At 36.6% G+C, this 25,394-nt stretch overlaps 1 protein-coding gene across 6 annotated transcripts in view; it reads right to left on the reverse strand.

The window, feature by feature from the left end:
* nav2a (neuron navigator 2a) overlaps positions 1-25,394 on the reverse strand; it is a 211,600-nt gene that overhangs the window by 96,267 nt on the left and 89,939 nt on the right. The window contains exon 1 of one of the 6 annotated variants that reach the window (XM_058780590.1): positions 1,780-2,424. The exons of the other annotated variants lie outside the window; for them this stretch is intronic. Coding sequence (XP_058636573.1) covers positions 1,780-1,995 — 216 coding nt within the window. The 5' untranslated portion in view covers positions 1,996-2,424. Of the gene's footprint in view, positions 1-1,779; positions 2,425-25,394 lie in introns of those variants that run through there. 6 annotated transcript variants of the gene reach the window in all.

Here is a 25,394-nt window from a genome sequence, read left to right on the forward strand (position 1 = left end):
CATTTCTTATTATCAGTGTGAAAAACCCTTGCGCTGCATCATATTTCTGTAGAAACCAGAACCTTTGATGAATAGAAAGTTAAACAGAACAGCATCTTTCTTTCAGAAATGCCAAAGCAAAGCCAGATCTCATGCAGGTACAGTACACATTTAGCTACTACGCTGACTGTATCTCACACACATACTATATATACTCACACATGCATCATCTACTACCTCTAAACACACAGGGCTAAATTTACTGTTTCTCAATATAACACTTGATTCTGCTAAAGCCTGTGCTAGTGAGCCAGAGCTGCGGATTTAAATGTACATTGTCAACACAATTATTGTGCAATGACATGCAGTGATAAAAAATACTAACCACAGTCAGATATACAAAAACCATTCACATTAAAAAGCATGCCTGTTCCGCTTTTATTCGTTACATCACGCATCCAAAAGGTCAAGCTCTGGTTCCTCAGTTCTTTTGGATCAGTTTGTGTCCAATCTGTACCCTCCTATCAGAGATGACACACACACACACACACACACAAGAACACACTCTCCTTTCCCTTGACAAAGCCTTAAATGGCATTTGAACATGTTTGCAGGGAGAGAGAGAGGGAGATGTCTCCTGGGTTGCCTAGCAGACTTACTAACTCAAAAATAAACCGAGCCACCCTGGCTTGCTTAGATATGACTGAGAACAAACACACAATAGCTCAAGACCAGCAGGCAGCTAAAACAAACACTCAATAAATAGCCTTTCAAAACAAGTGTCATGGTGTCACCAGAAAATTGACCATGATAATACAACATTTTTTGAATGTGTGTCATGGTGTGCATTAAAGTGCCGTGGTATTATCATCACTAAACCATGGTATAACCACAGTACTATTAAAAAAAAAAAAAACACAGATTTACAGCTGATCTATCTAAACGAGCATCTGCATATCACCATATAAGGCAAAGGTTTACTAGAGATGCACATTACAGTGTATCGGTTAACGGTTAGCAGTTATCAGCCGATATTACAGTTATATTAGATATTTAATTGTGCATTTATTTTTACATTTTGATTGTATTTGCTGTCTTCTAACACTCACTAAGGTTCTTCTTTAAAAACACTAATAATTTCATACCTGTAAAATGTAATCTTTAACAAATCTCAAACTTTAGATAAAATAATATGGAATTTAGTTACAATATTGGTGGTAGTGCACAAATGTAAGATTGGTGCATCTTAACCTTTATGCAGAAGTATAGTATTTTATCATGTTTTGATCTGATAAAACACTTAACAAAAGCACCATGTTTGACCTTTTAGTAACATGCAAATATCATTAAATATGAGTACCACAGTATTATATATTAAAGTGCCACTTTATCTTGGTACTGCCATGGCATGATTCCTCTAAACATGTATCATGGTAATTCCATGTTTTTAATACATGTACAATGGTAGTTTTCTGGTTTAATATACTGCATCATGGTATTCTTAAATACTATGCTATAAAATATGGTTGTCAAACAGTACTATGGTATTACCGCCAGATACCATCCCTGTACCATGGTACCACTACAATGTCTTTTGTAAGAGGAATATAATGTACACACACAGATTTATTACTGATACATAAGTTATCGGCAGAGCCATAAGATGCAAAACTTCAGATATCCTGCAGTAGTCTATGACAATACATTGCACCATATAGATAGATAGATAAGAAAAAGAAAACTTAGCTCAACCTAAACTCAACCTCAACACCACTGAACACACACACACATCTTTCTAACCTGTGTGTCCTCTCCACTGTCAGCAGGATGGTAGTTTTTGCCTGTTGCCCACCCGCTCTGACTCCCGAGGTGGAGGTGAGTGTTGCTCTGCGGGGGGCTGGTGAAGCAGGGCCGGGGGGCCACAGCCCGGGTGGGCACCTGCGGGATGGGGAGGGCGCTGTGGATCGGCTTCGGCAGTCCAGACTTCATGTTAGTGACCACCAGGATAGCAGGCATCTTCCCCTGGACCCAGAATCAGTCCACTGTATCCTGCCACACACTGTAGCATCCAGCGTTCTTGAGATATTATTCCCAATACAGTCCCTATTACGGTCTTCAAAAATGAAAAAGCGATCCACCTGTATGTTGACCAGTCCAAGATGTTCTTCCAAGAGCAAATGTGAATCTGTTTAGCTCTTAAGGTTTTCCTGAAGTACGTAACCCAACATGGAAAATCCACGGCAGGAAAAAATCACAGCATCATGGGAAGGGCAGGAATATAGAAGAGCAGCAAACACATGACAGCAGCGAATGGTGCTCAGCTGGTGACTGCAGAGATTTGAATGCACTTGTCCACGATCTCTCTCTCTCTCTCTCTCTCTCAGTTTAAACTCACAAGCAGGTGTGGCTTTAAGACAGCAGCAGTAACTAGTGGCTCCTGCTTGACACCAGTATATAAGCACTAGTTTTCTCTCAGCTGTGCAGTGCACACTCCCATAAACACACACTCTCTCTCACACACACACACACACACACACACACACACACACACATACACACCCCTCCCATCTACAGAGAGGACGTCAGAGCAAATGAGCAGCATGAAGCAGTAGAGGCTGGATATGATTAGCTGGTGTGCATGTGTGTGTTTTGTTGAGCATGGAAGGAACTATGCATGTCTTACATGTTCGAATACTGTAGATTAGAATTGACAGCTTGTGTGTCTGTGACTCCCTCTGTCTCTCTCTGTGTTGTGTGTGTGAGACAGGGAGAGATGCAGTGTTCTCCATGTTGTGGGCTTTCCTCCAGGCACACTGCACGCAGTAGATGTCAAATGAGGCGAAGGTTACTTGCAGGGATTAGTGCATATCTCATATTTCTCTGTTATTATTCATTATTTCTTTCTCGTAGACTCTCATTAATCACTGCAGAGATCCACCTCTGTTTCTCGGTCTTTGTTTTTAATGAATTTTAGAATGATAAAGCGGTTTAGTGAGACATGGAAGAGCATAAATCCTGCATATAAGTGGTTTTCATTTACATTTCTTTATTTATCAGATGTTTTTATCCCAAGTGACTTAAACGTGAGTAATACAAGCTCAAGTGATTAATCAGGAGAAAACCAAGTACGGCTGCCATATCAAATGGGTGCCAAATCTATGAAATATATAATCTAATATATATTTTTTTTTACTTTCCATTAATCAAAGATTACTGAAAAAATATGTATTTATACATATATTAGAGACAGAGTAATGACTGCTGAAATTTCAGCTTTGCCATCACAGGAATAAATTAGCTACATTTTATATCACAATATTTCTAATTACAAATTAAAAACAAAGATATTAAAAAATGCAGATAACATATAAATATATGTTCTATAAACACATAAAGTCCTTAAGTATTCATCCAAGTCCTTGCTTTCTTACTTGGTCCCCCCTATTAATAAGGCAAGCTCCACCTCTGTATTAACTTATATACATTACAGGGTCTGGTTCAGAGCCTTCGGTATTGATGTTGCAATGTTATGAGCTTTGCTGTTAGAAACATAAAAGACAGAGAGACACCAGCTGGTTGAAAACACTAGCTATATATGCATTAACTACTATGAGTCAGCCAATTGCAATGTAATACTCAATTAATGTCCACCTAATGACTTCTGGATCAATATCCTACCATCTGTAGGCTATATCATGACAGTTTATGATCTTAGTTCACTGGCGGGTGAGTAAAAGAGGCATTAACAGTATAGTTTACCTAAAAATGAGGGATAGTTAAAGGATAGTTCATTTAGAAACAAAAATATTTAAAGGGATATTTCACCCAAAAAAGAAAATTCTGTCATTAACTACTCACCCTCAAGTCAGGTCCGTAAGACCTTCGTTCATCTCCAGAACACAAATTAGGATATTTTTGATGAAATCCGAGAGCTTTCTGATCCAGCATAGTCAGCAATGCAATAGACAGGTTCAAGATCCAGAAAGGTAGTAAGGACATTGTTAAAATAGTCCATGTGGCATCAGTGGTTCAACCTTAATTTTATGAAGCTACGAGAAAAACAAAAATAATGACTCTATTCAACAATTTCTTCTCTTCCATGTCAGTCCATGTGTGTGGAGCTGCTGATACAGGAGCTGGCATTCTGACGTAGAACGTGTTCCAAAGATGAATGAAGGTATCACGGGTTTGGGACGACATGAGGGTGGGTAATTAATGACAGAATTTTCTTTTTGGGTGAGCTATCCCTTTAAATCATATAAAACCTGTATGGCTTTCTGCAGAGCACAAAAGCTATTTTGAAAAATGTCAAAATAGTGTTTTGTTTGTTTGTTTTTTATCCATATACTCTTTAAAATAAAGGTTCTACAAAGGTGTTTTCGCAGCAATGCAATAGAAGTTTTGCAAAAGTATTTTTGGTTCCCCAAAGAACCTAGCAGTTATCAGTTCCTAAAAGAACCATTTTTTCTTTGAAGAACATTTTTAAGATCTAAAGAAACTTTTGTGGAATAGAAAGTTCCAAGGGGTTTCAAAGCACTTTCATGTAAACCATAGATCCCAATAAATATCCTTTATTTATTTTAATTTTTTTTTTTTTTAAGAGTGTATAATAAAAGTCAATGCGGTCCAGTGCTGTTTTGGACTCCATCGACTTTCATTGTATAGACAAAAATAGTCAAACATTCTTCAAAATATCTTTTTTTATGCTAAGAAAGTCATTCAGATTTTGTACAACATCTCTGAACGACACATCCCTCGACCCGAATGATTTTGGTTTCCAAAGTCCAAACATGATCTCAAATGATACAATCATAAAGGATCTTAGAATCTTTAATTTAATTTCCCTGACTTCCCAGCATCGACAAACCTAGTTATTTGCCACCACACCCAACTCCAAACAGTTGCATTTCAGGAAACTATGACCGCAGACAATGGACGCTACGCGAGAATAACGCTGCTGCCCATTACAATTAGACTTTAACATACAGACACTGTCCAATCCAACACAACATTTCAAATTCAGGTTAATGGTTCGGTGGAGACGCTCACTCATAATCACACTGACAGAGTTCAGTCATTTGTGAAATGAAAGGGAGTGAAGTAATGAGAAGATTGGGGTCTCGAGAGAGAGTTGATGTCCTCAAGTCTTCCCAGATCAACACGCTGTGTGACTCCTAAAGCCGCCACGCACACATAATCCTGTTACCCATAATGCAAATTTGCATGCACTCTGCATTTCAACATAAAACAATTATATGAATTTGAATACATAATCTTACAAGGTGTATGCAATGCAAAGGGAAGTACAACTTGAAGAACAAAAGGCAAAATGCAGATCTGATCAGTTGAATAAATGAGATCAAAATGAGAAATCATCTTCCAGCAGTGGTCTCATTTGAAGGCCATACGTTTGAGGCATTGCCAAGGCAACCTCTGTTCTCGTTCTGCTCGGTAATTCAAGAGCAGTCACTGTCATTTCACCACATCTGTTAGTGAGGCACAAGAATAATATCTAACGACTGGCTCCACTGAGGATTACGGTGGAAAACGTGTAATTAAAGTCTGATTGACAGCTTTTAGCTTTAAATTTATATTGAAACAGTTGCAGGTGTGTAATGTCACGGATTGGCTGAATGGAATTCTCACGCACAAACACACACACACACACACACACTGTGTTGCAGGTTGACATTTTCAGTCCAATCTATTTTTGGACCCTGAAAAGCACTTGAGACTATATATCAAATCCTGGAGATCTGCAACATTTCAATTACAATAACATCCTGAGGATAGTCAAGGTAGGACTTTCCTTAAAAAAAAAATAAATAAAAATTTGTAAGAGTAAAGCCACACACCTGATAATATAATCTTTCATGTTTCACCAAATAGTTTGTTGTTCACAGAGAATTCAAGTAATTAAATGACTAAAATATAGTCAAATAAACAAAGATAATAAAAACAGTGGGGAAAAAACTGGATTTGCAACTATTAAAAAATTAAAAGGAGGAAATAAATAAATAAATAAAAAACTGACACGTTAGTCCTTGTCTACACAAAATAATATCAAAATAAAATATCTCTCAATATTTCTTTCAGATCCTATCTTAATATTTAATAAATCCCTTTGACAAATAAGTGGAGTGTATAGCTTGCTATAGCACACCTCTCTTCTAAAGTAAATCATAAAAAATTGCAAAAATACAATGCAAAAAAAAAAGTAAATAAATAAATACAACTGAAATTTTAGTATGCATCATACTCATAAATGTCAGTTAAAAAAGGGTCAGGTTTTCTTCAGATCCCTTTTTAAATATTTGTATTGCTTTATTTTAATCTTTGCTTGAGGGCAAACAGTACATCTAAACCTTCGGATAAAAATGTGGAGATGCTAGCTTGCTCTAGCACACCTCTCTTCCTATAGCCAAAGTTTACCACCTTACTTCAGATCACTCTGAACCCTGAGTATGAGCGATAGCCACAGTCATACTTGCCAAAGCAACACCACTAATAAAGTCAGCAAATGTGAAGTACGTTTAATAATCCATTAATCCAACTGTGTGCAGTGACATTTTAATTGCAAAAGCAAATGATTTTATACTTACAACACAGAGCTGTGCAGTCTAATGAGAGGTTAGAGAAATAAATTAGCTAAAAATATCTGCATACAGGCAATCGGATACCACATATCTTGTACAGTTGAACACTTACTGTAAAGAACTACAGTTTAAAGGGACAGTTAAGTGATGCAGTTCATCATAAGTCACAGCAGATAAGATCATTTAACCATATCTTCCTAGTATGCATAGAAAAACTCATATTTTATATGCAAAGCTATCCCAAAAATTAGAACAACCTTGTACAACTGAAATATCAGCAAATATCCTAAAAATGAATTATTGCATCAATGCCAAGAAAAAGGAATGGATTTTGGAAAAGACGTCATGTGACCACAGCACATTGCTCTAATGAAGCGTACATAATTAACTCATAATTAGCTTCCATTTGCCTCCTGCGCTCCGTCTTCTCCACCCCACGCTGCAAAAGGACTATTTTAATATGAGACACTTCTTAATGTCCCTGTATTACAATCAGAATTTTAATTTCATACACTCTAATTCTCCCATACTTTATTAAGATGCTAATAAGCATTCATTATGATTAGTGATGCTTCTTCAACCACGAAGATGTTCTGAGATCTCAACTAATGTCTCCTCATATCATTTAGCTAGGCATTAGGGGACTTCAGACTCGGAAACCCTCCAAATAATCAGCTTTAAAACGTGCTGAAAAGAAATGTTGCTGTGGTTGTTTGAGCTACAGCGAACAGACACAACACACGTAAGCTAATGTAAGCCGAGAGGCACTTAACTACTGATCAAACATTTCCATCTGCTAGCATTAATGTTCACTACTGAGAGTTGAATTCAGCTCATTTCATTCCAGTATAGCAACAAACAGAGAGGAAGAGAGAAAACAGTTTAGTGTTTCATCATTTCTCATTTTCTGTCCAGGAAACTGCAGTCGATGTTCCACTAGATAATGCAGCAAATTAAATTATTATTAATTTAATAAAATTAAAAGGATTCTTTCATTTTTTAACTACATAATACGTTTTTTAGAAGGATGGCAAAGAACACTTCATCTCCCTTCAACCAAAAAAAAAAAGTTAATATAAAAAATAAAATGATAATGTAATGAAAAAAAAATTAGTCGCCAAGGCTGCATATTTGATCAAAAACACAGTAAAAACAATAATATTATGAAATATTGTAACCATTTAAAATAACAGTTTTTTTATTTTAATATACTTAAAAAATGCAATTTATTTCTGTGATGCAAAGCTGGATTTTCAGCATCATTACTCCAGTCTTCAGTGCCACATGATCCTTCAGAAATCATTCTGATATGCTGATTTGCTGCTCAATAAACATTTCTTATGGTTATCAATTTTGAAAACAATTGGGCTGCTCATATTGTTGTTGATAAAATAACACTTTATCTGAAATTGATTTTTCATAACAATGTAAAAGTTTTTACAGTCACTTTTTATCAATTTAACAGTCTACTTGAACTGATGGACTTTTATTGACTGGGACTGATCAGATTTGCTTTACTTTTTCTACTGTTTACTCATTTAGTGCTCTGACACAAGAGCAGAGGTTGAAATCTCCAAGCCAACACAAACTATTACTCCTTACAAACTTAAGAAATCCTGAATGTCTCATTAGTCAAGAGCAGGAGGGATCTCCTAGATGTGTTGTTTGGCCGCATGAAGCCGTGTTCTCGAAAACCGGAGGATGACGGCTCCACAGGGAGGCAAGTGCTTTCTGAAATGTATATACTGTATCTTCAAATGTGCTGTAATGGAGAATTAAGTACATCATTCATCAAAACAATGCATGCCGTATTTAGCATCTAGTATGCAAAGACATAATGTTGGAAGCAACTTTATCCAACCAACTCCCAGTTACAGTTCACTTCTGACCTCAGGACAGTGGATAAACACACTATAAAAAATAATTCAGTGGCTTTTTACATTTCACAATAATAAATAATTATACCTTGATAAAATTTCTGATCAACAAAATAAATGCGTAGAAATAAATTAAGTATATTTTAAGATATTTTTGTTAAATTTTAATCAAATTATTTGAGAAAGGAGAAACTATACTAGTAAGTTTTAAGAACTTTGAAAAAATTGAAATCTATTTTAAGTCATTTAAGTATATCATTTACAAATGCATGCACATATATTTCATCTTTTCAGATATTTCACATCTTTAAATTCTCAAAAATGCATAAAAAAAAAAAAGTGCATTATAGTTTTTTAGAGTGCATCACATATTTTTATTAAGTCTCATCTGAGCTTGTTCTGTTGTGGGTCCGTTGTGTGTGTGCGTGTTTACGCAGTCAGCCGTATAACTCAGCTTGACCCAGAATAACAGGAGTGGAGGTCACCCAAACACACTCAACACTCAGCCGACTGGCTGGACTCCACTCTTCAAAATTACACACTGTCATGGAGGAACAGTTGAACAAGGACAGCCAAGTGTGGTCTGCCGACTGGTTATGAGCTGGAAACATTACCAGAGACACATGCAATCAAAAGAATAGGACAAGCTGAGAAATAAATGCTGATATACAGCAAGGCATGCATGCAGAGTCGACACACACTCACACATACACAACAAAACAGTGGCATCCCGCTGTGAGGTTTCCCAAAAATAATCTCTCCAGGAGCTGCTGTGACCCTAAGCTGTCAAATGCAGTCACTCCAGAGATAAAAGAACACATCTTCCTGAAACCTGAACTCATTTATCTTCATCTCAGCTGACGCTGTCACATCCAGAGCTCTGCTGCAGAAAGACTCTCAGATCAGCTCCTGTGAGTCAGGCGTGATCGCAAGAGTCAGGCCGTGTGTGTGATCTGTTTTGTGGGCGACGCTGCCAACAGACACATAGCATGCACAAAAAAGTACTGCCACACTACAGTAGTACAGCGATGGTATCAGACACTGTATCAGTACCATGGTAGTAAAATCCATATACCGTCGTATTTACATGTTACTCTAAGGAACTTTCAAGAATGGTAGTACATAGTATAGTATAGTATAGTATAGTATAGTATAGTATAGTATAGTCAAGTCACCTTACAGGTGCATCTCAATAAATTAGAATGTCGTGGAAAAGTTCATTTATTTCAGTAATTCAACTCAAGTTGTGAAACTCGTGTATTAAATAAATTCAATGCACACAGACTGAAGTAAGTTTAAGTGTTTGGTTCTTTTAATTGTGATGATTTTAGCACACATTTAACAAAAACCCACCAATTCACTTTCTCAACAAATTAGAATACTTCATAAGACCAATAAAAAAAAAACGTTTTTAGTGAATTGTTGGCCTTCTGGAAAGTATGTTCATTTACTGTATATGTACTCAATACTTGGTAGAGGCTCCTTTTGCTTTAATTACTGCCTCAATTCAGCGTGGCATGGAGGTGATCCGTTTGTGGTACTGCTGAGGTGGTATGGAAGCCCAGGTTTCTTTGACAGTGGCCTTCAGCTCATCTGCATTTTTTGGTCTCTTGTTTCTCATTTTCCTCTTGACAATACCCCACAGATTCTCTATGGGGTTCAGGTCTGGTGAGTTTGCTGGCCAGTCAAGCACACCAACACCATGGTCATTTAACCAACTTTTGGTGCTTTTGGCAGTGTGGGCAGGTGTCAAATCCTGCTGGAAAATGAAATCAGCATCCTCAAAAAGCTGGTCAGCAGAAGGAAGCATGAAGTGCTCCAACATTTCTTGGTAAACGGGTGCAGTGACTTTGGTTTTCAAAAAACACAATGGACCAACACCAGCAGATGACATTGCAGCCCAAATCATCACAGACTGTGGAAACTGAACACTGGACTTCAAGCAACTTGGGCTATGAGCTTCTCCACCCTTCCTCCAGACTCTAGTTCCTTGGTTTCCAAATGAAGTACAAAACTTGCTCTCATCTGAAAAGAGGACTTTGGACCACTGGGCAACAGTCCAGTTCTTCTTCTCCTTAGCCCAGGTAAGACGCCTCTGACGTTGTCTGTGGTTCAGGAGTGGCTTAACAAGAGGAATACGACAACTGTAGCCAAATTCCTTGACACGTCTGTGTGTGGTGGCTCTTGATACCTTGACCCCAGCCTCAGTCCATTCCTTGTGAAGTTCACCCAAATTCTTGAATCGATTTTGCTTGACAATCCTCATAAGGCTGCGGTTCTCTCGGTTGGTTGTGCATCTTTTCCTTCCACACTTTTTCCTTCCACTCAACTTTCTGTTAACATGCTTGGATACAGCACTCTGTGAACAGCCAGCTTCTTTGGCAATGAATGTTTGTGGCTTACCCTCCTTGTGAAGGGTGTCAATGATTGTCTTCTGGACAACTGTCAGATCAGCAGTCTTCCCCATGATTGTGTAGCCTAGTGAACCAAACTGAGAGACCATGTTGAAGGCTCAGGAAACCTTTGCAGGTGTTTTGAGTTGATTAGCTGATTGGCATGTCACCATATTCTAATTTGTTGAGATAGTGAATTGGTGGGTTTTTGTTAAATGTGAGCCCAAATCATCACAATTAAAAGAACCAAAGACTTAAACTACTTCAGTCTGTGTGCATTGAATTTATTTAATACACGTGTTTCACAATTTGAGTTGAATTACTGAAATAAATGAACTTTTCCACGACATTCTAATTTATTGAGATGCACCTGTATTTATATAGCCCTGTATATAATACAGATACAAATGCAATTTAGCTATAAAGCAGCTCTACAGAAGACAATAATGCCATTATTCTTCTCAATTCAGTTTTTTTCAAGTTTTGTTCTCATCCGATAGTGTCAGCACTGTCAAATCAATATTATTACTAAATTTTAAGGGTCTTTTAAACCCCAAATAAGGAAGCAAAAGTCAACCATAGAAAGGAACCCAAACTCCATCAGCTGACATAAATGGAGAATAAAAACTTTGGGAGAAACCAGGCACATGGGACTCCTAAAAATTGTATTATCTAAAAATAAAATAAAAGTTATTTTTGAGACAGAATGATATATGGTTAATGGTTTTGATTGTATGGGACAGCGTCAAAAAGCACATAACACCCACAACCTTTTGTGTTTTGTTGCGCTGTCATCTGCAGAATAAGGTCTACATGAATTAAATTACATGAAAACACATTTTTTAATTATTAAATATATTAAAATTATATTAAACAAAATACAATTATTCACTTATTAGTCTTAAATAATGTTACCAATAAATAAAATTTATATTTAAAAGCATTAAAGTTTAATTAATTAATCATTTAATTTTTCTTATGCAATAGATCAGAAAATGTTAAACCTCTGCAACCCACCATCATTAAAAATTAAAACACCTAGACTGTCCTGAACAATTTGATGTTTTTATTTAGAATTTAGAAAAGAAGATCCAAAGCAAAACTGCACCAGTAACACATTAACAAAATTACTAAAAAAAATAAGTAAAATTACAAACATATATACTGGACAAAAACAAAACAAAACTGAAACAAAAAACAACAACAAAAATTAAACTAATGAACTGAAATGAAAATAGAAACAAAAACTACACTGAAAATGAAAAACTATAATAACCCTATGGTATAGTATAATGCATGGTAGTACAGTGTTGTACACTGTATATAGTATTGCGTAGTATTGCACAGTGTAGTATGGTAGAGTACAGCACAATGCTGAATTGTACAGTATTGAATAGTATGATAAAGTGTTGAATAATATTGTGCGATAAAGTACAGTTTTTATGCAATACAGTATAATGCAGTGTATACTGCGGTGTGATTTTGCCCAAATGGTACAATGCAGTAGTGAATAGTTCAGTCTAGTATACTATTTTGGGCAGAATAAATGTATAGCAATGTAGTGCAGCAGTATGGCAAAATGCAGTTCTGCATAGTGCAGTGCAGCGTGATTCAACATTCAATAACCCTAACAACGTAACATCAAACATTAAGACCATCTGTTGTCACAACAAACCGTACTGTAAAGCATACGCCAGTGCTTCATGTGGTCCAGCTTCACCCGCTCCAAACGCTTCGCTCTGATCTGGAGCAGAACCAACGCTGATTCTGACCACCAACCACACACACCGAGCAAAGACACGGAGGAAATGCTCCCCAACACACGACTACTGCTCTCATTTCCTGCCCTCATGCTTCAGGGGGACTGGAATCAGTGTTTTCAATTTAACAACACATTATAAAGAGCAGTAAAGAGGAAGCACGCGGCTCGGAAAATAATCAGCCCCTGCGTGTCAGGGATAATCCAAATACAGAACAGAAGGGAAAACAGGGAGAACTGCATAATACAGGACTAATTAAATTCTTTCATTGTGAGTACACTTTGTTTCACTTTGCTAGGAGACATAAAATCGAGGCAAACATTCACACGACTCTGTAAACGGGGGGCTTTTGTGAAGATTTGTGATATGGAAATAATGCATTGCGATGAAAGGCAACAGCGATTCTAGCCAAACAGCCTTCGGTACCATCTCTCTATAAATAATGGAGTAATTGCTTTGTTAAATGGAGTCAAAGTTGTCAGATAATTCCAGCAATAAGAAAAGGTGCAAAACCAAGACAAATCCTCCCTTGAACTCCCTCCACTGGAACTCACTTCAGGCATCTTGGTGCAATAAAACAAGAAGCAATTTTACGAGACGATGCTTCTAATATTAAAACCACCCAAGTGGACTCAGTTCACCTACGTCTAATGGACGCATATGCAGTCAGTTTTTAGAGGAAGCAAATCAAATTAAACCTTTTTCTGATATTTGATACAACATTTAATGCAAGTTAAACAGTTATAAAGATCAACGTTCAGAGTTTAATTTTAATTTTTGGCCATATAAATATTAGCAAATGCACTAAATTTTATATTTTTGCATCTGAAAAAAAACAAAAACAAAAAAAAACTAAGGTGTTTTTTTCCCCCTTGAGTTTCCAGTATCAAACTATATGGGCCATAAAAGCCTGGTGTATCATGATAACAAAACACACATATGCAAGCCAACCTAGTGGACTCGGTTCACCAATGTCTAATGGATGAATCTAGGTTTAGCTTTTGGAGAAAATTACAAAAATTAAACAGTTTTCTGATATTTGATATGTAACTGATATTTATATATGCATTTCATTGATTTACATTTCAAACTATCAGAATCTTATCTTTCTTATTGGCCACATAAATATCAACTGCAACTGCAGCAAATTGCACATTTCTGATCGGTTTCAGCCCTCTGTTTTTTCTTTCTCGAGCATGAGCTCCATAGTATATGCGCGTAAAAAGCCTGATATATAAAATATGATACTCAATAAAAACACATATGCAAACCACCCAAGCGAACTCAGTTCACCTCAGTCTAATGGATGAATACATAATCAGTTCTTGGAGGAAATGAATAAAATTCAACTGTTTTCCATCACAAGCTCCAAATTTGTCAGGTGGGTCCTAAAAATAGCTTTCATTGGTACTTCTGAGCATCTCTGTGAAGCCCAACCTGAAAGACCTACTTAGCCATCTGTGCTGTCCTTTCAGTTTTGTAAAAGGGTGTCTGCAGTTTACTGGGACAAGCCTAAAGGAAAAAGTACAAGAAGTTGATTCAACATCAAGCCAGTTGGACCATGGTTATGGCTTATGGTGGTTCAACTTCTTGACAGACTTTCACATACAATATTCACTTTACTGGCAGGTTACGTTATGTCCAAAACAACTCGATCGCGTTCAGAACTGAAGGTCATTGACTGGGCCTGCTGCAGATGGGTGATAGAGGTCCAGTCTAGCAGTAATGACAATCCTTCTTAACGAGATCAGATTTAAAGGTGAGTGCACAGGCAGAGAGAAATCCGTTAAACAGCTTAAAGGATGCCGGTGGCGGTTGTCTTAGCATATGCTAAAACTGAAATCTCCTCTCTAACCATAATCCTGTCTTCTTCTAATTGTGCCGCATGCAGATGTCTAGCTGAAAGTTCAAAGATAGGACACATTAAAAGCCATTATATTTTCATTTATATCTGCAAAATACTCCAAAGATTTGGAGTTTTCTTTGCCATTTGATCTGGAAAAAAGTTTTTTGAAGTTGTAAATAAAGATTATTGAGTGCGTGTAAAATTTTCCATGTAGTTGAAAATCTAAATGCACAGGACGGATATTAGCAGATCGATTATAGATAGAGAGAAAATATCGGAGGAACAAAACATTAAACAGAAGGTTTATGATCAGGCAAGAGGTGTGTCATCTTTGCTTGTTTCCGCGATTGTCGTTATGCCAGGGTTGTGTACGTACATGCGGAGATATCAAAATAGGGGCAAGGTCCTGTTGGGGTATGGGCGCATTTGTTTTGTTGCTTTCAAATATCAACATCGTTTGGCAAAAATCGCATAGTGCACCTTTAAATTTGGACAACTGAGCTCAGTATGCTCTTCTGGGTGTCTTGATTTCAGCTAATAAACGAAAAATTCTTCAGCAGCAAGTCACCTCTCGATATTTTAGGTCACAGTCAAGTGTCTCCACACTGCTGACATGTTTACCTGTTGTAGTTTACCCATGTTTTGTGCATTGAAACAAAACACGTACATCCCAAATTCTGGAAATGTTGGGACGTTTTTAAATTTGAATAAAATGAAAACTAAAAGACTTTCAAATCACACGAGCCAACTCAGTTCACCTCAGTCTAATGGATGAATACATAATCAGTTCTTGGAGGAAATGAATAAAATTCAACTGTTTTCCATCACAAGCTCCAAATTTGTCAGGTGGGTCCTAAAAATAGCTTTCATTGGTACTTCTGAGCATCTCTGTGAAGCCCAACCTGAAAGACCTACTTAGCCATCTGTGCTGTCCTTTCAGTTTTGTAAAAGGGTGTCTGCAGTTTACTGGGACAAGCCTAAAGGAAAAAGTACAAGAAGTTGATTCAACATCAAGCCAGTTGGACCATGGTTATGGCTTATGGTGGTTCAACTTCTTGACAGACTTTCACATACAATATTCACTTTACTGGCAGGTTACGTTATGTCCAAAACAACTCGATCGCGTTCAGAACTGAAGGTCATTGACTGGGCCTGCTGCAGATGGGTGATAGAGGTCCAGTCTAGCAGTAATGACAATCCTTCTTAACGAGATCAGATTTAAAGGTGAGTGCACAGGCAGAGAGAAATCCGTTAAACAGCTTAAAGGATGCCGGTGGCGGTTGTCTTAGCATATGCTAAAACTGAAATCTCCTCTCTAACCATAATCCTGTCTTCTTCTAATTGTGCCGCATGCAGATGTCTAGCTGAAAGTTCAAAGATAGGACACATTAAAAGCCATTATATTTTCATTTATATCTGCAAAATACTCCAAAGATTTGGAGTTTTCTTTGCCATTTGATCTGGAAAAAAAAGTTTTTTTGAAGTTGTAAATAAAGATTATTGGAGTGCGTGTAAAATTTTCCATGTAGTTGAAAATCTAAATGCACAGGACGGATATTAGCAGATCGATTATAGATAGAGAGAAAATATCGGAGGAACAAAACATTAAACAGAAGGTTTATGATCAGGCAAGAGGTGTGTCATCTTTGCTTGTTTCCGCGATTGTCGTTATGCCAGGGTTGTGTACGTACATGCGGAGATATCAAAATAGGGGCAAGGTCCTGTTGGGGTATGGGCGCATTTGTTTTGTTGCTTTCAAATATCAACATCGTTTGGCAAAAATCGCATAGTGCACCTTTAAATTTGGACAACTGAGCTCAGTATGCTCTTCTGGGTGTCTTGATTTCAGCTAATAAACGAAAAATTCTTCAGCAGCAAGTCACCTCTCGATATTTTAGGTCACAGTCAAGTGTCTCCACACTGCTGACATGTTTACCTGTTGTAGTTTACCCATGTTTTGTGCATTGAAACAAAACACGTACATCCCAAATTCTGGAAATGTTGGGACGTTTTTTTAAATTTGAATAAAATGAAAACTAAAAGACTTTCAAATCACACGAGCCAATATTTTATTCACAATAGAACATAGAGAACATAAATGTTTAAATGGAGAAATTTTACACTTTTATCCACTAAATGAGCTCATTTCAAATTTGATGCCTGCTACAGGTCTCAGAAAAGTTGGCACGGGGGCAACAAAGGGCTGAAAAAGCAAGACATTTTGAAAAGATTCAGCTGGGAGAACATCTAGCAACTAATTAAGTTAACTGGCATCAGGTCTGTAACATGATTAGCTATAAAAGGGATGTCTTATAAAAGTAAAGATGGGCAGAGGCTCTCCAATCTGTGAAAGAGTGCGTAAAAAGATTGTGGAATACAACGTTCCTTAATGTCAAATTGCAAAGGCTTTGCAAATTTCATCATCTACAGTGCATAACATCATCAAAAGATTCAGAGAAACTGGAGAAAACTGTGCGTAAGGGACAAGGCCGAAGACCTTTGTTGGATGCCCATGGTCTTCAGGCCCTCAGACGACACTGCATCACTAGGTGCGTTTACATGGAGCATTGTAATCGGTTTAAAAGTCCAATCCGAATGAAAATGCTCCATATAAACACCTCAATCGGAATAAAAATGCCCAAACCGAATGAAATTGTAATCGGTTTGAGAGGGGTGGGATAAACCTTTCTATAAACCGAACAAAATTAAAATCCTGCCATGTAAACACTTTAAACCGATTACTTTGCGTCTACGTCATCACGTCCAGAGGTCGGGTCGTCAGAACGTGAACGTGATGATGTCGGCAACGGTACATTCTGTGATTTGGGGACACCGACACTACAGTAGAGACTGGGTAATAGTGGAGGTATAAAGTTAAAATTTCCATTATACAGTTAAAAACACATTAGAAAGGAGAACGCTTGCTGTGTGACGGACTATCTGCTCTCATGTCCGGAGTGAAAAACAGATCTGAAATGAAGCGCAATTTTCTGCTTTTCAGCTTAGAAACAACACAGTGATGATAGTGAAAGTAGCTCAATGAAAATAAACAACTTGACCAAAAGTTGCCTTTGTCATTTGTATTTGTATAGATGACAGATTCATAATTTCCGATCTGCTTGAATTTACATGCTCACGCCATGAATGTTGTACGAAACACGATTGTGATAAAGCAATGCTCCTTTGATTCATTGTTCAGCAACTCTTGGTAAGAAATCGTGTATTTGTTCCATTTAAGTACAGTACAACTTTGTAGTATCAGAGTACAATTAATCTCAGCTGCATTACAGAGGGACATATGATTTCTATGATCGCGTTCTGGCCATATGACTGAGCGCTCGAATGAACGCAAGGGATTCAAATATTAACCGTTTATTCTAAGCAAGTGCAAACAGATATTAAAAATATTAACGTAAATATGGGCGTTTTTTCCTCTGGTGACTTGTTTTTGTTGTCACTGTAGGCTATTAGCATATCCTAAAATCGAAAGCACAGGCACATGTAAACACCATATCGGATTAGATAACGTCTCATGTAAACAGTTCATCGAATCTTTCAATCGGAATGATTTTAATCGGAATGACAAAAAAGTGTACATGTAAACGCACCTACTGACACTGATTCTGTCATCGACATTACTAAATGGGCCCAAGTATACTTCCAGAAACCACTGTCGGTAAACACAATCCACCGTGCCATCTGCAGATGCCAACTAAAGCTCTATCATGCAAAAAGGAAGCCATATGTGAACATGGTCCAGAAGCGCCGTCATGTCCTGTGGGGTTCATTCAAAATGGACTGTTTCAAAGTGGAAAAGTGTTCTATGGTCAGACGAGTCCAAATTTGACATTCTTGTTGGAAATCATGGATGCTGTGTCCTCCAGGCTAAAGAGGAGAGAGACCTTCCAGTGTGTTATCAGCGTTCAGTTCAAAAGCCAGCATCTCTGATGGTATGGGGGTGCATAAGTGCATACGGTATGGGCAGCTTGCATGTTTTGGAAGGCACTATGAATGCTGAAAAGTCTCATGTGATTTGAAATTCTTTTAGTTTTCATTTAATTCAAATTTCCAATTTGTTTTGGATGAATATTTTTGCCTTAGTTGAACATTTTGGCTATCATGTCTTTGACTCAATTATATAAAACAGGAATTGTGGGGGGTGGGGGGCAGGGGACATCTAAAGGTGGCTGTTTGTAAATTTACTGTTGTTTAGCAAGTTTTTGCGGGTGAAAATTTTAATAGAAATTCACACGATTGAGATTTTCTCATGAGGGTGAAAGATTTCACCAAAACATTTTGCTCGTATTCAAGTTGGTCACACGAATTCACCACATTGGCCAAGAGAAAGCTGCTTGTTCGAAAGTGAGTTTCGTGTGAGCTGTGTTTCATACATCGCTACACTATTGACAACAAACACTGGAGATTTTCTGCCTGTAAAACTTCACGAGACTGCACATTCATGCTGAAAACTTCGCCAGTCTGCCACAATTTCATCTAGCTGTCATGAAGGCCAACAAGAGAGTGAAGTCTGTGCATCGGCTTCAGCTGAAAGCAGACGTGAAATCACTCTAATTTGGGGAGAAACAAACAAAATGAGCACAGTGTGTTGTTTTGGAAGAGCTGGAGCTCTTGTTTATGTGGTGAGACCGAAATTTCTTGCGGCGTCCTCTGCTAGCCCCAACTGTGTCACATCGTATCACCACTGTGGCCGGATTTTTTAAGTCTCGAATATAAAAGCCAGACAGAAGCACAGAAGAGCCTCGGGCTCACAGAACAGACGAGAGAGTCTGAGAGTGGTTGAATAGGGGTCTTTTCCTTAAGCATGACAACACAACCTTTCATAAACCCGAAACAGCTTAACGTGAAACCCATAGGTCTAACATCTCAACCCCTTGCACTTCCTACAGGATCTTACCAGCTTATAGCACTACTGAACATGGTCAATGGGCTTTCCAAAAGCTTTGCGGGTCACTTTGCTGCCTCTTTACCTGCATAACTGCTCAGAATGCCATCAGTGAATATCATCTTTCTTCTGGTGTCACATGTGACCCAATTCAGAGCGCTCTCCTACTTCTGCACCTACAGCTACAGATAAACTTTTCTTTAGAGTTGAATTAAAACGCCGCAGCAGAAGGAGAAGGCTTTGACAGCCCCCTACCCTTCTACCGCCCAATCACTCGCACATCCCTAAGGGCCATGCGGAAGATGCGAGCTGACTGTTCACAAAGTGACAGCAAAGCATGGGCTTTCCTTCTTTCTTCTCTGAGCCAGAATATAAATGGCCGGGCCCAAGGGCCAAGAAATTCAGCTGATAAGGATTTTGAAACAATCTCAGTAGTGGTAATTTGCATGAACCCTCAGTAAAAAGCTTGACTTAATGGTGTCATACTGCAGAAGTGGTAACAACGGTCATTTCAGGTAAAAAAAAAAAACATGAAACATTTATAAGCAAAAACTCTGTAATATATAGAAACTGAAGGCAGGGATCTGAGGTCTTTTATCAGATCCAAGCCCAACGAGGTTTGGGTTTGCTTTAGGTTTAAGGTCTTGAGTCTTGTAATCAATGATTATTATTATATTAGTTATATTATTATTATTATTATTATATGATAATAATAATTGTTATTATATTAGTTATATTATTATATTCTAGATTGAGAATACATTTTAGTAATATTATTTTTGAAATATTTATCATGAAATATTACATATAATTTGTATATAATTTTTTATTTTACATTTGTACATCACATATGTATATATGTGATATTTCATACTAAATATTTCAAAATAATAATAATAATAAATGTTTCTAATATTTTATTAATATACTTTATTTTACATACTCATTAATCCCATATAATAATAATCCAGAAAAATTGTAATATATATAATAATAATAATAATTGTATAATAATAATATTAATAAAGTGTGTGTGTGTGTGTGTGTGTACACACACACACACATACATACACATAAAACATATATAAAACCAATTATATAAAAAAATAATAGTAATACTGAGTATGCATGTGTCTAAAATTATGTGCCTAGTGCCTGAAATTATAATTATAAAATATAACTCTGTGTGATTCGGTCTAACAGCAAGGGATTGATTAATTAAGCTGCAGAAAATAGTTACATTTTCATAGTTAAATGATGAAGCAGAGCTACAGACATTTCAAGACCAGCTGTTAGAATCAAATTCGTTCAGATATGAAGATCCCATCTGTTCATGTTCATTTGGAAACTCAATCAAACTGCTTGGGTGGTGCAAGCAAACACGCAGTGTCCCATTGCTGCAATTCAAGAGTAAAGATGGAATGTGCAGTTTCTGAGTCACTAGCTACACCAACTGAAATAACAGCACAAATAATGACTGTTTCCAGACAGGTTTCTCAAACACTCCACCTGTGAGCCTCTGTTTGGAAGAACATCTGGATTTAACAGACGATGTGAATGTTTACAAACAACATTTCAAAGGACAAGTCTGCGTCATGTGCCAGCCTGAGGGACACAAACAGTTAGACAACACAGTGTATCTGTACGACCTGCTCCTTTAAGAGGCAGGCAGCAGGAAAAGAGACTGTGACCTTCTAAATGTGACTCACACTTTATACTCATGGCAAACATGACACAAACACGGGCATCTATAACTGCTGACTCCTCTGCACCAAAGTTCTCATATTCTAATCGAGAACAAAACTGAATGAACATAGTGTAACAATATTTGGAAAGTGCTGACCTTTTCCTACATGACATTTCCAACAAATTAGGTCAGAATTATGCAACAGGGGCTTGTGTCTGGCTAAAATCACACACTGCAACAACAGCTAGATGCTCTCAATATTACGACTGCAAGAAAATAATAATATTAACAATAATAATAATAATAAATGTTTCTAATATTTTATTAATATACTTTATTTTACATACTCATTAATCCCATATAATAATAATCCAGAAAAATTGTAATATATATAATAATAATAATAATTGTATAATAATAATATTAATAAAGTGTGTGTGTGTGTGTGTGTGTACACACACACACACACATACATACACATAAAAACATATATAAAACCAATTATATAAAAAAATAATAGTAATACTGAGTATGCATGTGTCTAAAATTATGTGCCTAGTGCCTGAAATTATAATTATAAAATATAACTCTGTGTGATTCGGTCTAACAGCAAGGGATTGATTAATTAAGCTGCAGAAAATAGTTACATTTTCATAGTTAAATGATGAAGCAGAGCTACAGACATTTCAAGACCAGCTGTTAGAATCAAATTCGTTCAGATATGAAGATCCCATCTGTTCATGTTCATTTGGAAACTCAATCAAACTGCTTGGGTGGTGCAAGCAAACACGCAGTGTCCCATTGCTGCAATTCAAGAGTAAAGATGGAATGTGCAGTTTCTGAGTCACTAGCTACACCAACTGAAATAACAGCACAAATAATGACTGTTTCCAGACAGGTTTCTCAAACACTCCACCTGTGAGCCTCTGTTTGGAAGAACATCTGGATTTAACAGACGATGTGAATGTTTACAAACAACATTTCAAAGGACAAGTCTGCGTCATGTGCCAGCCTGAGGGACACAAACAGTTAGACAACACAGTGTATCTGTACGACCTGCTCCTTTAAGAGGCAGGCAGCAGGAAAAGAGACTGTGACCTTCTAAATGTGACTCACACTTTATACTCATGGCAAACATGACACAAACACGGGCATCTATAACTGCTGACTCCTCTGCACCAAAGTTCTCATATTCTAATCGAGAACAAAACTGAATGAACATAGTGTAACAATATTTGGAAAGTGCTGACCTTTTCCTACATGACATTTCCAACAAATTAGGTCAGAATTATGCAACAGGGGCTTGTGTCTGGCTAAAATCACACACTGCAACAACAGCTAGATGCTCTCAATATTACGACTGCAAGAAAATAATAATATTAACAATAATAATAATAATAATATCAATCAATAAATAAAAGATATAATTCAAATATAATAAATAAATAAAACAATATAATAAGTACAATAATAATCATAAACATCAATAAAAATAATAAATATTTTCTTGAGAAGAGATTAATTGTGTTAATGTATGAAAGCCTGTTCACACCACTAAATAAAAAATCAATAAAAAGGCAACTGCGACTTTTTCTTTTTTCTCAAAATTGCATGTTTGTATCTCATAATTCTGACATTTTTCTTGCAGTTGCAAGTTTATATCTCTCAATTCTTTTTTCTTTTGTTTTTCTTCTCAAAATTGTATGTTATAAAGTCCAATTCTGAGGGGGGAAAAGACTGATATTTTCTCAGAATTGCTAGTTTATACCTCCCAATTCTGACTTTATGTCTCAGATTACCTTTTTAAAAAAATGTTTTCCATTCAGTGGCGGAAACGGGCTTCCATACCAGTATCATGTAGGAGATCGGATTGGAAATGTCCATTCCAAACAATGGCAAAAATCATAATTATTTTGTAGTATTATATTTATTTATTTTTACTATTTTTGTAACTCTATTATAACTTTTGGTGTGCAGTATAATTAGGTAAAATTAATGAAACTGAATAAAACTAATTAACAACTAAACATAAATTCATAGTTTTTTCCCCCCCTGTTTGTACCATTTATGACCCTTTGACCTTTCTATATTGTTACTTTCAGACTTTATCTAAAGCTACTTTAGAAAACATATGTTTAACGTGAGTCTTGATTTGCAGTATAAATATTGAAAAATAAATTAAAGTTGTTTTACATTTTAACACTGTAAAAATAAGTAAAGTACAGTTGTTATCTTGTTCTACCTGATTAGACTCACTTTAGAACAAAAAAACTGTGTTGACAACTAATTCCCTGCTCTAGAGGAACCATGAATCACCTACACTATAAATCTACTGGTGTCCTTTGGTGTGAGAATCATGGTGAGGAACGTTCTGGAAGAGCTGTCTCTTGCCAAGAGGCACAACTACACATGAACCAGGAGAAAGTCAGAGTCGCTGGGAAGAGAGATAAGTGTGTGGGATTAAACCGGCATGAAGCCTCCTTCTGGAGTCTGGCTCATCCCAAAAATGACTCACTCTACCGGTAAAGCCTGTGTCCGCTCCGGGACCAGCCTACCACCCGCTGCTCCGCGCTTCCCACCACGGCAGATCAGAAAGGCCACGTTTCATCATTCACGGGGGCTGTATTGATGTAAACCCACACATAATGTTAAACATATTTTAGCTATAGAAAATCACATGTAATACCAAATTGAGACCATCCAATTCAGAGAATGAGCTAATACCGCACAGACAGTGACACTTTACAACTTTCATTACTTAATTTTAAAATAATGCTTACATAATAAATAATGTAATTATAAACACACTGTTAGTTCACAGTTACGAATGTATTCATATTTTTATGAATGTCATTAAACTTGGACATATTATTATTTTATATGATGAACAGCCAATCTTACACAGAATTAAATAGAATAAATATTTAATATTAAATAAATATAAAATTATTCATATATTTTCATAAATACTCATTTATGTACATGAACTGCTCATCTCTAAAGCATGGTAAAGTTTTTAATGATTTACTAATGAAAGTTATAATAAAGCAGGGAACGGACTCAAACCACTGTTAACCACTGCACACCATGGCTTCAACTGAAACGGACTGCTCAGTGATAAATCAAACAGGAATAGTCAAGACTACTCTAAATATTGGTCTATGGTGGTTATGGAGCAGACTGTAATAAATGAAAGATTTGTACTGAAATACATTACTAATTACTCAATCAGTTAGTCATTACTGTAAAATGAACCCTGAAAGAGCGATAAGAAACTTGGCGGGAAGCGCAGAAAACCCAACAATACAAGACAGGACGAATACAGAAAAAAAACAACCAGAACAATTAGGTCACCTCTGATGTTCCAGGCTGCAGAATCACACACACACACACACACTCAGGACTCTTCCATTTCTAAACACTCGGTTCCTTGTTCTCCTGTTTCCATGGAAACACACCTCTCAATTCTCTAAGGATCAATGGAATCTATGAGGCCATGATAATGGGCTATTTTAGTCTATTAGACAATCAATTTGATAACAGTGCTATATAAAGCACTTGTTATCTACATACACACACTTCATTCGAGGATTCATTATTTTTGTGACTACTTACCTGAATGAGTATGAATTATGACCTAGATGCTAATGTATAATACATCTATCTATCTATCAGTGTTATTGTTAACTAAAACTTTTAAAATTATTATAAAAGTTTTACTTTTAATAAAAGTAAAGTATAAAATAAAGTTGAAGTTGAAGTACTAAAAATACAAAAACTAAAAATGAAATAAAAATAAATTAAGGCTAAATACAAACAAAATTACCAAAACTTAAAACTAAAATTAAAACAAAATTAAAACTAATTCTAAATACTAATAAATACTATAATAACATACCAATAATAGTAAAATAACGCTGCCATCATTCTCTTTCTCTATAATAACCACCATATTTCTTTTCTGTTTCTTTCATTAAAAGCCCAATTTCTGTTTCTCACACAGATTGACAATTATTCACAGACACTCGAACCAAACCCTGACAGAGTCTTAATTTGTCTGTGCCACAAATTTGCTCGTTCACACGTAATTGCATGTGTGTGAGGCTGCAGGCTGTGTATTAAAACTGTCAGACTTACTCGAGGTGTAGGTCTCTCATTTGCTCACCACACACACACACCCACCCATCAACACACACACAGAAAAATACTAATGTGCACAATCCCTTTTCAAGAATTCAGCTGTAGTGAAGAGAGGTCAAGGAGAATCAGCATAGAAGACAAATACCTGAAACAGCCCATTTTGCAGAGCAAAGAGAGGAAAAAACAGAAAGAGAGATGGGGAAAAGACAGAAT

The sequence above is a fragment of the Onychostoma macrolepis genome, chromosome 07 (assembly GCF_012432095.1).
Source record: "Onychostoma macrolepis isolate SWU-2019 chromosome 07, ASM1243209v1, whole genome shotgun sequence".
NCBI classification, from domain to species: domain Eukaryota; kingdom Metazoa; phylum Chordata; class Actinopteri; order Cypriniformes; family Cyprinidae; genus Onychostoma; species Onychostoma macrolepis.